At 40.7% G+C, this 15,143-nt stretch overlaps 1 protein-coding gene across 1 annotated transcript in view; it reads left to right on the forward strand.

Moving 5' to 3' along the window:
• Positions 1-9,945, forward strand: part of LOC142463909 (3-galactosyl-N-acetylglucosaminide 4-alpha-L-fucosyltransferase FUT3-like) — a 60,542-nt gene extending 50,597 nt beyond the window's left edge. Inside the window, exon 2 of the mRNA XM_075566761.1 lies at positions 7,494-9,945. Coding sequence (XP_075422876.1) covers positions 7,640-8,707 — 1,068 coding nt within the window. The 5' untranslated portion in view covers positions 7,494-7,639 and the 3' untranslated portion in view covers positions 8,708-9,945. The remainder of the gene's footprint in view (positions 1-7,493) is intronic.
• The last annotated feature ends 5,198 nt before the right edge of the window (positions 9,946-15,143 follow it).

Here is a 15,143-nt window from a genome sequence, read left to right on the forward strand (position 1 = left end):
AGGACCTGGTGCAGTATTACTGTAATAAGTAAAACAGACACTTATGCATCAACTTGGCTATAGAAATGAACTATGCGCAACAGCTTCAGATATCAACTATGCACAGATTGCTGATGAGTCGATGTTTACGTCGATGTTTCTACATTACCTTCAACAAGTACCCAGCTAAAACAAGAACCATTAAGAAAATAAATTAAATTCAGTCCTTCACTGATCTTCTCCACGTGACTTCCTGTTCGCGGGTTCCCCTTTGGTCCAGCCATGTGCCACGGCTCACCCAGACTTCCATTGTCAGGTTGCTTTGGCCACCAGATGATGTCATACATTGGCCTCTATCTATGAAGTTTAATAAGCTCGCATCGTGAAGACTTAGCCTCACTTCCTTGGGGAAGAGTGGATAACTCTAGGCATGCTCTAAAATCCTTAAATGCTCATATGAGTCCCCTAGTTACTGGATTTAAATATATATATATATATATATATATATATATATATATACAAATATATATATATACAGTGGTCGACAAATCACCAAAAAATCTACTCGCCGAACAAAAAAAATCTACTCGCCACCTAGTACCACACGTGTGCTGCTTGGGCCAATAGGAGTTAGCCACGATGTTAAATCCACTCGCCCGGGGCGAGCAAATGTATAGGTTTGTCGAACACTGTATATATATATATATATATAGTGCAGAATAAATGAGTTCTTCAGTATTAGGTGATACCTTTTTTATTGGACTAACAATTTATGTCATAGGACAAGCTTTCGAGAGTTCTCCTCTTTTCTTCAGGTCAGCAATACTGATTTACACAGGAATCAATGCTAAAACAGTGTAGAGAAAAAAAAAAAAAACAAGCAGATATTTACTGTAGATAAGGTCGGGTGTTAAGTGTTTGAAGCCAGGGGACAGTGTCAAAGAAAGGTGGGGAGGGGAAGGGATGCTGGGGGTGGGGGGGAGAGAAAGTGTGGATAAGAATAGAGGCAAGCAGGATAATTACAGACAATTTTGGTAGGGTGTGAGAAAACCCATGTTCACATTAAGTCCTTTGGTTTTGGTGTCAAAGAGTCTTATCATTCTGAGCTCAAATGTTTTCCGTTCTTGGGTGCTTTTAAACATTCCATTCAGGATTTTGATTTTTAAATCATTTATGGAATGATCTGGTTGTGAGAAGTGATGTCCCACAGGTGAGCAGTATCTTCCTTCTTCGTGATGGAGTATAGAGTGTCTGTGCATATTCATTCTTCCTTGTAATTTTTGGCTGGTTTCCCCAATGTAGCAACCTTGGTCACATTTGTTGCAAATGTGACCAAGGTTGCTACATTGGGGAAACCAGCCAAAAATTACAAGGAAGAATGAATATGCACAGACACTCTATACTCCATCACGAAGAAGGAAGATACTGCTCACCTGTGGGACATCACTTCTCACAACCAGATCATTCCATAAATGATTTAAAAATCAAAATCCTCAATGGAATGTTTAAAAGCACCCAAGAACGGAAAACATTTGAGCTCAGAATGATAAGACTCTTTGACACCAAAACCAAAGGACTTAATGTGGACATGGGTTTTCTCACACCCTACCAAAATTGTCTGTAATTATCCTGCTTGCCTCTATTCTTATCCACACTTTCTCTCCCCCCCCCCCAGCATCCCTTCCCCTCCCCACTTTTCTTTGACACTGTCCCCTGGCTTCAAACACTTAACACCCGACCTTATCTACAGTAAATATCTGCTTGTTTTTTTTTTTTTTTTTTTTCTCTACACTGTTTTAGCATTGATTCTGTGTAAATCAGTATTGCTGACCTGAAGAAGAGAGGAGAACTCTCGAAAGCTTGTCCTATGACATAAATTGTTAGTCCAATAAAAAAGGTATCACCTAATACTGAAGAACTCATTTATTCTGCACTATCGCAACTGGACTAACACGGCTACTTTCTGCTTTATATATATATATATATACAGAAAAAAAGACTACGCCTGTTGGGATCTATATAACCCTATAAATATATATAAATGAGAAATTTATATAGATGCCTATATTCTATTGCATGGCAAAGAGATATCTCTAAAAGCATAAAATGATGAACAATTTTGTAATTAAATATTTATGTCCTAAACGATAAAAAAATGCTAGTATCTATGGTTAAAATAAACAATAATGGTTGTGGTAAAAAAATGTTGGAAAAAATCAATGTAAATAAAAAACATAAGTGGATGAATGAAAAATATACTCAAATCCAAAATAGCACTCTTTGCAGGATACTGGCAGCCTTCTACGTGGACCAACGACCTCCCAGTAAATCTATGAAGACAAAAAAAGAAAGCGCCCGATCCTAGTGCAATATGTATAATATTGTCATTTAATGTAACAAAAAAGAGTCCAACAATTTAAAACTCACAAACAACATGAATAAACGAGCGAGTTAGAGTAATACTCATACACCAAGCACAGAAACTCTGCTGCTCTGCTCACACGCCTCTCCACTGCACATGATCTGAACACGATCAGAAACCCTCTGAGCCACCGTCAGGTACCGAGTCACTTCTCTTTGTGTCCTCCGGCAAATATCCGCACATGCAACGGGTGCTAGACCGGGTAAACCAAAGCAGGAGCCATGGGGAGTAGGCTGTCAGTATCAGCATCTTTGAGTCCCAAATGCAGAGGTATGGTGTTTGCTTGCTCTCATTTAGCAATTACCCTACGTGTTTCTTCACACAAGTGATTTCATCAGGGGATGGATAGTAACTGTTCATCATTAGTATATATACACATGTATTCCAATTAAATAAAATACCAACTGATTGGGCATCCATATATGCAAAGGTTAATTGGTTAATTGATCCTAAAATTTGAATATTATCATATATGTCTATTAAAATGAATTGCAACTAGATCATAACAAATATCATCATTAAATTGAGTATATTCTGAAATGGTACAAAACATCTAGACCATATGTATATAGCAAACATGGCTCACATATAAACAGTATAATCATATAACCATATAACTACATGACCACATGATTGCAATTAGCAAGTCATGCAAATGTATGCACATGCACATGTGTATCACCTGAATTTGGTAGTTAGTATATTTTGATACAAATTTCTTTACATGACAGCATGAGAAGTTTATATTTCAGGTCCACATATGCACATACATACAAATACACGGCAATATATACATGTACACATATATATGTGTATACCACCAACATTATAACAAAGTGATCAATCATTGATGAAATATTTAAAAAGGAGAAAAGAAAAGACAATATTAATATATAATTATAGATCGACCTACTGTATATACTTGAAGTAAAACACCAACCAAAATTGATTGATATATCCCTCAAGTATGGGCTAACATAGGAGGACCCCTTTTTAGAAAAGATTTTAATCAAAACTGATTAATACTGATATGATTAATAAATGTTTATACAAAAAACTATTCTTAAAATAGATGAAAGATTAAATGACAATTTCATTTTATTTATTAAATGAACTTGTTTGTCTTAGAGAAGTCAATGACCATACGTCAAAGACAGGGAGAGAAACCACGAGGAAAAATATATATTTTGATTATTGTCAAGTAAATTAAGAGGTGATGTTATATATGCAAAAATGGGTAAACAGAGTTTAACCCACGCAGGGCTCTAGAAGAAGACTTATAGCTGCAGTTGCAAGCAGATAATTAAAACACGTTCACTTCAATAATAAATAGTATATAGTATGTAATATATAGTAGTCTCTCCCAACAACTGGCTCACATGAAGGCACTAGATAAAGTTGATAGAGAGACTCACGTATTTTGAAGTGTACAGCTCCGTGTGCGAAGATCCTCCGTGCAGTATGCTGTGTGATGAACCGCCAACCCCTCTGGCAGCGCGGCTTCCCGAGGGGCGGTCACCTGACCGGCGGTGATGATGTATATGATCTCTGCAGTTCCTGCAGCCTGGCGTGCTACCACGGTAGCAGTGGATAGAAAATCCTCCTCCAGGAGGCAAGGAAATGATGCACAGCCCTCACAATGAAGAGGCAGAAAGAGGCTAAACTGGTGACTGAATGAACTTTATTGGACACGTGTAGTGCTGACGGATCTTCTTCTGATGGTGATGTTATATAGCCTATACTGAATAAATCTTACTGCATTTCTAACAGATGTATCTTATATTTTGCAGATAGAAAGACCACAAGAAACTGAAGATTTGTATCCGAGGTCACTGGCATCACAACCTGCCAAGAATGTGCCATACAGTAACCCTCAAATCACTGTTGGTTATAGGAACAAAATGTGAATATTGTGTTAATATGATGACTATATAATTATATTTAATATGTAAATACATAAGTACTTTATGAAAAAATATATAATAAGTGTATTTTTATCATTCTAAACTAAACTAATATTGAATATGTAGTCTATCAATAAGTGTCTGTATTACATTTATAATTGTGGATAAATATGTGATATTATATTAAACCTATTTGTGTGAATGGTTGTGATATTTATTTAATATTTAAGTGTTGTCTTATATAGTGTTTGTAGTGGACAAGAACAACATGTGAGAAAAAACTTCCATGAGACTGGTATAGAGGGAACATGATCCATGTTCAACCCTGACCTCTATAACCTATCTTTGATGGAAAGAAATCATCTACAGTATTTATACTACTGTACTAATGTCAATGCAGTCATTCAGACCAAATGGACTCAGTGTATTATGGACATAAATCCAGTATGTTTCCCGTCGATTTAGGAGTTTATGTCTATCGCCACTTAATAGATTAGAATTAATGATTTAAATTCCCATCACCACTAATGTGGCTGGATCTTGATTATGTTTCAACTTATAGTGGCGAGATAAACTATGTGTCTGTAAACCATGTATAATATTCCTACGGTGTTCTAAAAACCGCGTACATAGAGAGCGTGCAGTCCTCCTAATATATTGAACACCGCATGGACACATAATAGCATAAATTACAAAACTGGATAGACAATTAATGTGTCCCTTAACTGAGTGTGTGGACCCATTTGAATATGAAGAGATGATATTGTATGTTTTTAACTGTTTACAGGTTAAGCATCTCGTACGCTTACACAAAAAGTTACCATCAGTATCATCCATATTATTTACATGCACAGTGTCTGAAGATTTTAATCTACTAGGTCCAAGTATTGATTTAATATTTCTTGCTTTTTGGAAGACTATTGGTGTTCTAGAAGGCAATGTACTACCAATAATCATATCATTTAACAGGATGTTCCAGTGCGTATTTAGTATAGATTTAATTTTGGAATAACTATTATTATATTGTGTGATGAAAAAAGGTGAATTGAAATTGTTGGAAACTATTCTATCATGTTTACCATACTTGGTAGAGGTATTTCATTTAGATTTTTCCAAAAGTTCCTGTCTATCTATCAGACCTACCTGTCTAAATGTATCTTGAATAATCTCACTTTTATATCCTTTTGCCACAATTTTTTTTACTAGAACATCCCCCTGGGCCAAGTAATCAGAGTCCAGAGAACAATTTCTCCTGACTCTGAGAAATTGGCCCCTGGAGATGTTCTCCGGCCATTTTATATAATGGTTGCTGGCATTATGTAGATATCCATTAGTGGCTACCTTTTTAAAATAGGTTTTAGTGATAATCTTATTATCCAGATTTATACTTAGTTTCAAATCAAGAAAAGGGATCGTACATTTGTTTATTTCGGATATGAATTGGAGCCCCATGTTATTGGTATTAAAGGACAGAAATATATCCATCAGTTCACTTTCTTCACCGTCCCAAATAAACAACAGGTCATCTATGAAACGGCCATAGAACACCAGTCCGGCCCCCAGTCTAGCATTACCACACATGGATACTCTTCCACAGTCCCATGTATAGGTTAGCATAAGTGGGGGCAAACCTGGTTCCCATGGCCGTTCCACAGACCTGTAGATGGTACCTATCTTCAAATAAAAAATAATTGTGTTCCAAAATGAAACGTATGGCTTTAACAATAAATACTCTTTGAATGGTATCTAATTGTGTCTCTACCTGTAGAAATTGTTTGACTGCCTGTATACCCTTTTCGTGATCTATGCACGTATATAGAGAGGCCACGTCGCATGTAGCCCACATATACGTGGATTTCCATGGGATTTTAGAGATGGAGTCGATGATGTGCCGCGTGTCCCTAATATATGATCTTAATTTTGTCACAATGGGCTGTAGATAATAATCAACATATTGGGACACGCTGGACGTCATCGACTCCACCCCCGAAACAATAGGTCTTCCTGGAGGTATTTTTATATCTTTATGTATTTTAGGTATATGATAGAACACAGGTGTTCTCGGATACCGTTTATACAAAAAATCAAATTCTGCTTTATTTATTACTCTCTGAGATTGAGCCTCTAATAGCAACAATTTGAATTATTTTTGGTACAGTGGAGAGGCGTGTGAGCAGAGCAGCAGAGTTCCTGTTCTTGGTGCATGAGTATTACTCATAACTCGCTCTTTTATTCATGTTGTTTGTGAGTTTTAAATTGTTGGACTCTTTTTTGTTACATTAAATGACAATATTATACATATTGCCCTAGGATCGGGCGCTTTCTTTTTTTGTCTTTATATATATATATATATATATATAAATATTAGAAAAGATAAAGAAAAAGCGCCCCTCTCCTTGTGTAAAATCAGATATAAAAGTTTTAATTTTCCAGAACAGACAATTGCAAACTCACACTTTGTCAGTAAAATAAAGGCATGTTATGGGACCAGCCCATGCACCAGATCGACGTCCTCCGTTTGAATACGGTTGTAATCACTGCAAATGGATGTTGCTGCTGCTGTAGTCCCCGTATGGATCTTTCTCCGTCAAACTGGAAGGCCTCTGGTCAGTACGGCGGCCACCGAACTCCCACCACTCAGGGAACAGGGGAATCCTTCACCGACGTCCTCACTCTGGTGTCTGGACTGCTCGACCACCGTAGTTCCTATGCCACGTGACCCTACGCGTTTCATCCGTCTCAGTGGATTTCATCAGGGGAAATATATATATTTGGAAATCAAATGAATGGAGTAACTACTAAATGGGAAATGAATTCCTAACATCATGAAATATACAAAATAAAATAAAGTAAAACAAAACAATGTAGTGAATAGAATGAACTAAATTAAGAATATTGGATATAAAACGATGAAAGCAACCAAAAGCAACACCAAGCACCTCTGCAAACAAATACAAAACTGACTCTTGCATATATTGAAGTCTAAGGACTTATATCTCAAATGTTTAAGTTATTAGTAGTATCCAAAATAGGATTTCCATTTTAACATACTTTTACACTCGGTTTGCATCATTAGAGTTTGTTTTAGGCTCTTACACTTTTTGTGTCGATTTCTTATATCCATGTAATTACAAAAAAATATATAATTTCCTCCAAATTAATTGTTTTCTTGTTTTTTAATCCAATAGTGGCTGCATCTGGAAAACTGAAAAGACCTCAAGTTGAGTGGTAAAGAAACATACACTTGAAACTAAGGTGCCTTGTTTTCACTTTACGGAACCTGTTATTGTCTAACCACATTATACTATAGACCAGATTGAGGTTTTTCTTCCCCATGGAGTTCTTGGGACAGTCATCCATCTTGAAAAAGATTATCTTCTTCTTCATACTGCAGGCAATGCTCTCATTTGTATTGTTTGCTTCATTTGGAGGCAGGGAGAACCTTCTCCAGGAGCCTGATCAGTCTGCTGAGTCCCTTTTGCCTCTGCAAGAGCCAAAAGAAGAAGAGCCTCAGCTGCTTATTCTCCTTTGGACATGGCCATTCAATGATCACTTTCCCCTCAACCAATGTCCAAAGCCCTTTGATACTCCTGGTTGCTTCTTCACAGACAACCGTAGCTTGTATTCATCAGCAAATGCTATTATCATCCACCATAGAGATGCATGCAACTCTAGAGAACAATTACCCCAGATCCCAAGACCTGCTAAACAATACTGGATTTGGTTCAACCTAGAGTCCCCAACCCACAGTCCAAACCTGGCCTTCATGGACAAGCTAATAAACCTCAGCATGTCTTACCGGCTTGATTCTGATATCTTTACTCCTTACGGCTGGCTGGAGAAGCATGGTGTAGCTCAGAAATTTACAATCCCTGTGAAGACCAAGCTTGTGGCCTGGGTGATCAGTAACTGGAATCCACGTTCCCGCAGGGTCCAATATTATGAAGAGCTGAAGAAACACATCCACATTGATATGTATGGGGCTAATAGGTTGCCTCTACCCAGGGCAAAACACATAGAAATTCTCTCGACATATAAATTTTACCTGGCCTTTGAAAACACTATTCATCAAGACTACATCACTGAGAAGCTTTGGTACAATTCACTCACCTCAGGGACGGTGCCAGTCGTATTGGGGCCTCCCCGTGAAAACTATGAGCGTTTTATACCCCCAGACTCATTTATCCATGTTGATGACTTCTCCACTGCTCAGGAACTGGCTGATTATCTTCTTGAACTTGACAAGGATGATAAGAGATACCAGCAATATTTTAACTGGAGGTCCAGATATCGTCCAGTGGGACAAACTGATTGGACCATCCAGTACTGCAAAGCATGCAAAGTACTGAAAGAGGCCCCTCCTTATCGGACTCTTCCAAGTATTGCCAAGTGGTATACATAATTCTACCACCACTGAAACCCTACATTATTTGATATTTTCCTATTTATGTTCATTACGAGTTGTGATACTTTTTTATTACACAAAGGTAAGAGTTCTCCATAGAGGTCGTTTATAGCTTTCCAAACAACTTAAGTATGCTTTTCAGATGATCAGTGGGAAACATGTAATGTCAATTAATCTGAAGCATGAACTTCTAAGGTCTTCAAACCTTTGGACAGTCAGTACACAGGTAGATTAGACATGAAGCTAACAACGGGCATTTATAAGTATAGATAACTCTAATGTTGGTCCATTAAAAGGTAACACAACTTACAACAGACATACACTTTGCCCCAATCCTTATACTGAATATTTAAAACCATTAACCTAATTTTAGGGTGTTCACACAAGTAATTTGCTTCTTATCCACATGTCTTCTTGTTTGGTCTTGGTGGGTTACTAAATGGGCTCAAATTCTGGTGTCATTTTGAACTTTTGCTCATCTGATTGCAAAAAATTAAATGGCAAATGCAGGTTATGACCAATCGTCAGTCTTGATGCAGAGTCTCGTATGGTGCCATGGTGCACAGATAGTGTCACAGCACTGTAATCAAAGTTTGCCAAAGTGTAGTTCATCCACCAAATGTGCTCCAAGTACATTTTGTAGTGACTGATTAAAACATTCTTCATCCACATCTGCTTGTTCTGTAGGTGGTAACTGGGTAGCCTCAAAAGAATTGTTGTCTCACTTTGTCTAATAAGTTCACGTGGTAATTCCCATTTGAAAAGACAGCTACCTCAGTCTGTAATGACCACATGAAAAGTAATCAGTTCAGGAGCAGCAACTTAGAAAAGAGAACACAAAAACATGTTGTGCTATCTGGCTAAAGCAATCCTGTTTCAGGGCTCCGATGGCCAGGTTATAATGTGTAAAATAAGAGGCATCTTCTAGCTTTTTACCTGTGCCACTGATAAGATAGGGCTTACAATCTTGGACCAGAGCTTCAATGTGACTCTGAATGCCAGGCCACCACACCACTTCTCTGCAGCATTGAACGGGAACTTTCCCAAATGTACACCCTGAATGGTCTTCCTCTGGCAGCGAAAGGAGTTAAAAGGCTGCAGCAACACGAAAGGTGTAATAAAACTGACTGAAGGTGGGGAATACAAGTTTAACACTTGAACAAACAATTTTATCTCGTATGTCCTGTTTGCTGTCATATTTGTCTACCAATAAAATCAGCCTCTGTCTTGTGAAATACCTTTTATGGCTTTTTTTTACATTTAGTATTTCGTTTCCTGGTCGAGAGAAGGAATAATAGGGAATGTTTATTGGAGGAGTTATAGGGTGCAGTTAAAGGGGCATTTCTAGAAGGAATATTAAACAGATGGGATACCAGCACTCCTAATAAGTGGAAAAACTAATGGGTAGAGTGAACGGTGTAATAGGGGAAATAATATATAGTACTAGAGAGAGAAAACTAACTGGATACCACTAGGTCCAGATGGGCCAATGATCCAGTAAAGACCCCTAGTAGAAGCACTCAATATCACTCAAAGGGGAGTTGTGAATTAGTGGTGATGTAGATCAGTGAAGCGACAAACTTAGAAAATCCACTGATTGGGTAATGAGTGTTATGTCATAATTAAAAACTCTTTAATAGTAGAATAATATATAAAATAATGGGGGTTAAGATATGTCCCTGGTGCAACAATCTGTGCTCACTGTGTAGCACTATTTGTGTAAGTATCTAAACCTATTCCATCACATAGAGTCTAAGGTAATAATAGACCGTTGGTGGGAGTGATTAGTGTTGCAATGGCTAAAAGAGCCTGACGGGTAGAAGTTGAGCCTACTTGGAGGAAGAGAGTTTCGAAGCCAACTCCCCCCTTCCACGACCACGCTACAATTGAAACTAAATTAAAATGTGCATCTACCGTGGTAATAACGGTTATCATAAGGCATGAACAATGAGCCTACTAGGAGGAAGGGAGTTTCTAATCCAGCTCCCTCCTCCCACGACCATGCTACTATAGTAACTACAGTATATTAATATATACCTTAGCGGTGATTACCATGGTGAGAACGGTTCATAAATACCGTCGTAGTAACGGTTACACATGCTGTGGTATATTAACCGCTACAAATGCATATATTGCTCTGATACCTGTGTGTATTTCAGAGTCTGGAGCTAAGGAGCTCGCTACTTAAAACATATACTGTGGTAATAATGGGTAATGTATGCAAATGCTGCGTTATTTAACAGCTACGAAAATGCATTAATGCCTCAGGTACGCGTATGTATCTCTCAAGCCAAGGTATAGAGACTCCCTGGCTTAATTGCCATGATTAGAACAGTGTGGCCAACCTAAGTACAGTGAACCGCACTGGTACTAGTATTGGGACAAGCGGATATGAGTAATAAAATGTGCTAGTTAATTCTGTGTACGGGACGGTCTTATATCTTGCATGAACCAAAGAAAATGTGAACAATGCATATTGGTGTTGTGAAAGCGTCAATAAAGAAATACCAGTCTGAGGGTTAGATATACAGAATGACACGTGAGTTTATTTGTGTAACAGCTGCACACAGGAGACAGCTTCTCAACAAAAGTTCTCTGACAGGTAATACGGTATACCAGGGGTGAGCAAACTTTTTATGCCGAGCCCCCCTTTTTATCCATGAAATTTCTCGGGCCCCCCTGCCTGATGTAATCAAAATCCCATGAAAAAAAACCCTTTATTAAACGGTATACAATGTAAATACAAATATGTCTAAGGCCGCGACGTCACCCGTCGCCGCTAGCGAAAGTTGTATTTCGCTTTGCGGCGGCGGCGTGGGCGACCAGGCCATTGATTGGTTCAGGGGCTGTCACATGAGGCGACAGCCCCTTAAAAATCAAATATTGCCGGCTTCAAAAAAATCACGTTGCCACGGCACGCTTACTATAAGCGCACGAGGCGGCGGCGACAATGCATTTGTTTTCGGGCGACGTCGCGTCGCCGGCACTATAAGCGCAGCCTAAATACTTACATACTTCAACAGCTCGCTCTTGCAAAATTAGGCTGCGTCCACGCTGCCGCTGAGAGCGGTGACATCACCAACTCTCCAAGCATGAGCACAGGGTGTCCTGCATAATTTTGCAAGCACGAGCGGGGAAGTGTTTACACTTTTTTTTATTATTTCTCTACATTCATAGTATGATTGATATAGTGGCAGCCGACCCTCTCACATGAAGAGGATCGCAGCTAGGCAGGTTGCCAGCGGAGGAGAGCAGGACCACAGTGCTATTGTAGGCAGACACCGGAGGGAGGGGCGTTTGACATCACAGCGCTGGGGCGTGCTCCTCCGCGTACCTCCGAATCACGTGGCCCCACCTGCACTATTCTATTTGGCCGCCCGCGCGCGCACATCTTTTTCGCCTGCACAACCAGGTTTTTTTTCTGCACGCGCCCCGCCTAAATAATCTTGCGCCTGGGGCGTCCCCCCCCTCAGTTTGTGCAACGCTGCATTCAATCACAACACCCACAACCAACACACACACTCAATCACAACACACACACACAACACACACTCAAATCACAACCAACACAGCACACACTCAATCACTACACACACACAGTCACAACCAACACTCACATAATCACCACCAACACACACAACACTCAATCCCAACACCCACACCCACAGACAACCAACAGGCACAGCGCGCACACACACACACACACACACACACACACACACACACACACACACACACACACACACATCCACACATATATACACACAAACACACACACACACACACAACAATCCATATATATATACACACAAACACACACACATATATATATAGATATACACACACACACACACACACACACACACACATTCACATACTTTATATATACACACACACATACACATACATATATAGATACACACACACACACATATATTACACACACACATACATATACACACACACATATACATACAAAACACATACACACACATATACATATACACACACATACATATACACACACGGTCCCCCCATGTGCTGCTGAAAACGGGCGGGTAAAAGACAGGAGGAGGAGAAGGGCTTGTCTGTGTGCAGGGAAGGCCCCGCCCCCTCTGCAAGGCCCCGCCCCCTCTGCAAGACACAGCAGAGAACTGGAAGCAGCCTCTGCACGGAGCTTCTGGCACAGCTCTGCCCGCCCCCAGGTTTCCCCCGCACGCAGCCTGCGCCCCCCCCTACATAATCTTGCGCCCCCCCAAGGGGGCGCGCCCCCCAGTTTGCGCACCACTGCGGTATACGATACATTTAGACCCTAAAAACTAAAGTGCACGCCCCTTTATGGGATATCTTGTGTGTCACAAGAAATAACAAAAATGTATAATAAACAATAAAGTGAATATGTGTACGTCAGCTAAAAATCATTATACCAGATCAGTAACCTTTCCTCTACATTTCTGGGGTCCCCATATTTTCATGAGAATGATTTGTATTTGTCCTCTCACCTGACACTGAAAATGTTGTGAGAAGCAGTGAAAATGTGAGAAGCTGTTCTTATCTTTGATTCCAGCTAAACAAGGCCTCTCATTATTTTTGCTTGCTTATAATTTGCAGCTGGCTGACTTTAAGGATCAACAAAATTCGCTGGGAGCGTAAACATTCCAATCTCCGCTTCCATTTCACACGTCCAAACATACAAGCTTACTTCACAAAAACAGCACATAACGAAATGGATGACAGACAAGAACTAGAGCAAACAAGACAAGATGGCTGACAAGAATAGTCAGACAAAATGGCTGCTTAGATCTTAGTGCTGTTGACTTCAGACCCCCCCTTAATGTAATTTTATCAACTTTCTCAGTGTTAATATTGAGTATTCCTAGTGTGTGACACTCGTAGGTGTTATAGTGTAACAATTGACCCCTGTTCGTAAAGGAAAAATAGTTTACTAACACCTAGCAATAATAAAGGTCCCCACAACTAGAATAAGGTTATTATGAGCCTAAATGGCATATAACTGCTCAATCTCTGGTCCCTTATTTCAGAATGACTACATATAGCCAGTGTTAGAGAAATCACCCAAAAATCGACTCGCCCAACCAAAAAATCTACTCGCCACCTAGTCCTGCCCCCAACTCCGTCCCTAGTCCCGCCCCCAACCCCGCACCCAGTCCCGCCCCCAACCCTGCCCCCAGTCCCGAACCCCAGTCCCACCCCCAACCCCGCTTTAAAATAAAATATATAAATAAAATACATTTAATAAATTCCTAGTCAGAACATTGTTTTTGGTTTTTATTGTATTACATTATACTACAATTAGTCCTTGTTGTGTGTGTGTGTGTGTGTGTGTGTGTGTGTGTGTGTGTGTGTGTGTGTGTGTGTGTGTGTGTGTGTGTGTGTGTGTGTGTGTAAATATTGGATCTAGAAATAAAAGCCAGGTGTGAATGACTAGTTTCCTGAATCCCTTAACCAGTGTCTGGACGTCCCCGCTTCACAATATCTAAAGCAGCAATCCCGCCTGGGATCTAACCTGATCCGCAGTCCCTCAATGTCCAGGTACCCTCATTCCCCCAATGTTATACATTGGAGGTAATGTGTTCCCTGCCTGTCTTCTGGGTTAGGGGGGGGTTCCGATGTCTTCCGTGTGAAGCTTGAGTCAGATCTGGAAGAAAGCAGTATAGGTTATTTCGGTGTAGTATAGGGCAGTTAAGATATATAGGGTAAATAAGAGATCCAGATCCAGAGTGTGAGAGAGTGTGGGTGACAGAGAGAGAGAGTGTGGGGTAGAGAGAGAGAGAGAGAGAGTGGGAGAGAGAGAGAGAGAGAGAGAGAGAGAGAGAGAGAGAGAGAGAGAGAGAGAGAGAGAGAGGAGAGTGGAGAGAGAGAGAGAGAGTGGGGGGGGAGAGAGAGTGTGGGGGGAGAGAGAGTGTGGGGGGGAGTGAGAGAGTGTGGGGGGGGGGGAGAGAGAGAGTGTGGGGGGGAGAGAGAGAGTGTGGGGGGGAGAGAGAGAGAGTGTGGGGGGGAGAGAGAGAGAGGGGGAACGAGGAGAGAGAGTGTGTGGGGGAGAGAGAGGGTGGGGGAGAGAGTGTGGGGGGGAGAGAGAGAGTGTGGGGGGGGGGGAGAGAGAGTGTGGGGAGGGAGAGAGAGAGAGAGAGAGTGTGGGGGGAGAGAGAGAGAAGAGTGTGGGGGGAGAGAGTGGGGAGAGAGAGAGAGAGTGGGGAGAGAGAGAGAGTGTGTGGGAGAGGAGAGAGAGTGAGAGTGGGAGAGAGAGAGTGTGGGGGGAGAGAGAGAGAGAGTGGGGGAGAGAGAGAGAGAGAGAGTTGGGGGGGAGGAGAGAGAGAGTGTGGGGGAGAGAGAGAGACGAGAGAGAGAGAGGTGGGGGGGAGAGAGAGAGAGAGTGGTGGGGGGAGAGAGAGAGTGTGTTGGGGGGGAGAGA

The sequence above is a fragment of the Ascaphus truei genome, chromosome 12, assembly GCF_040206685.1.
Source record: "Ascaphus truei isolate aAscTru1 chromosome 12, aAscTru1.hap1, whole genome shotgun sequence".
NCBI lineage: Eukaryota > Metazoa > Chordata > Amphibia > Anura > Ascaphidae > Ascaphus > Ascaphus truei.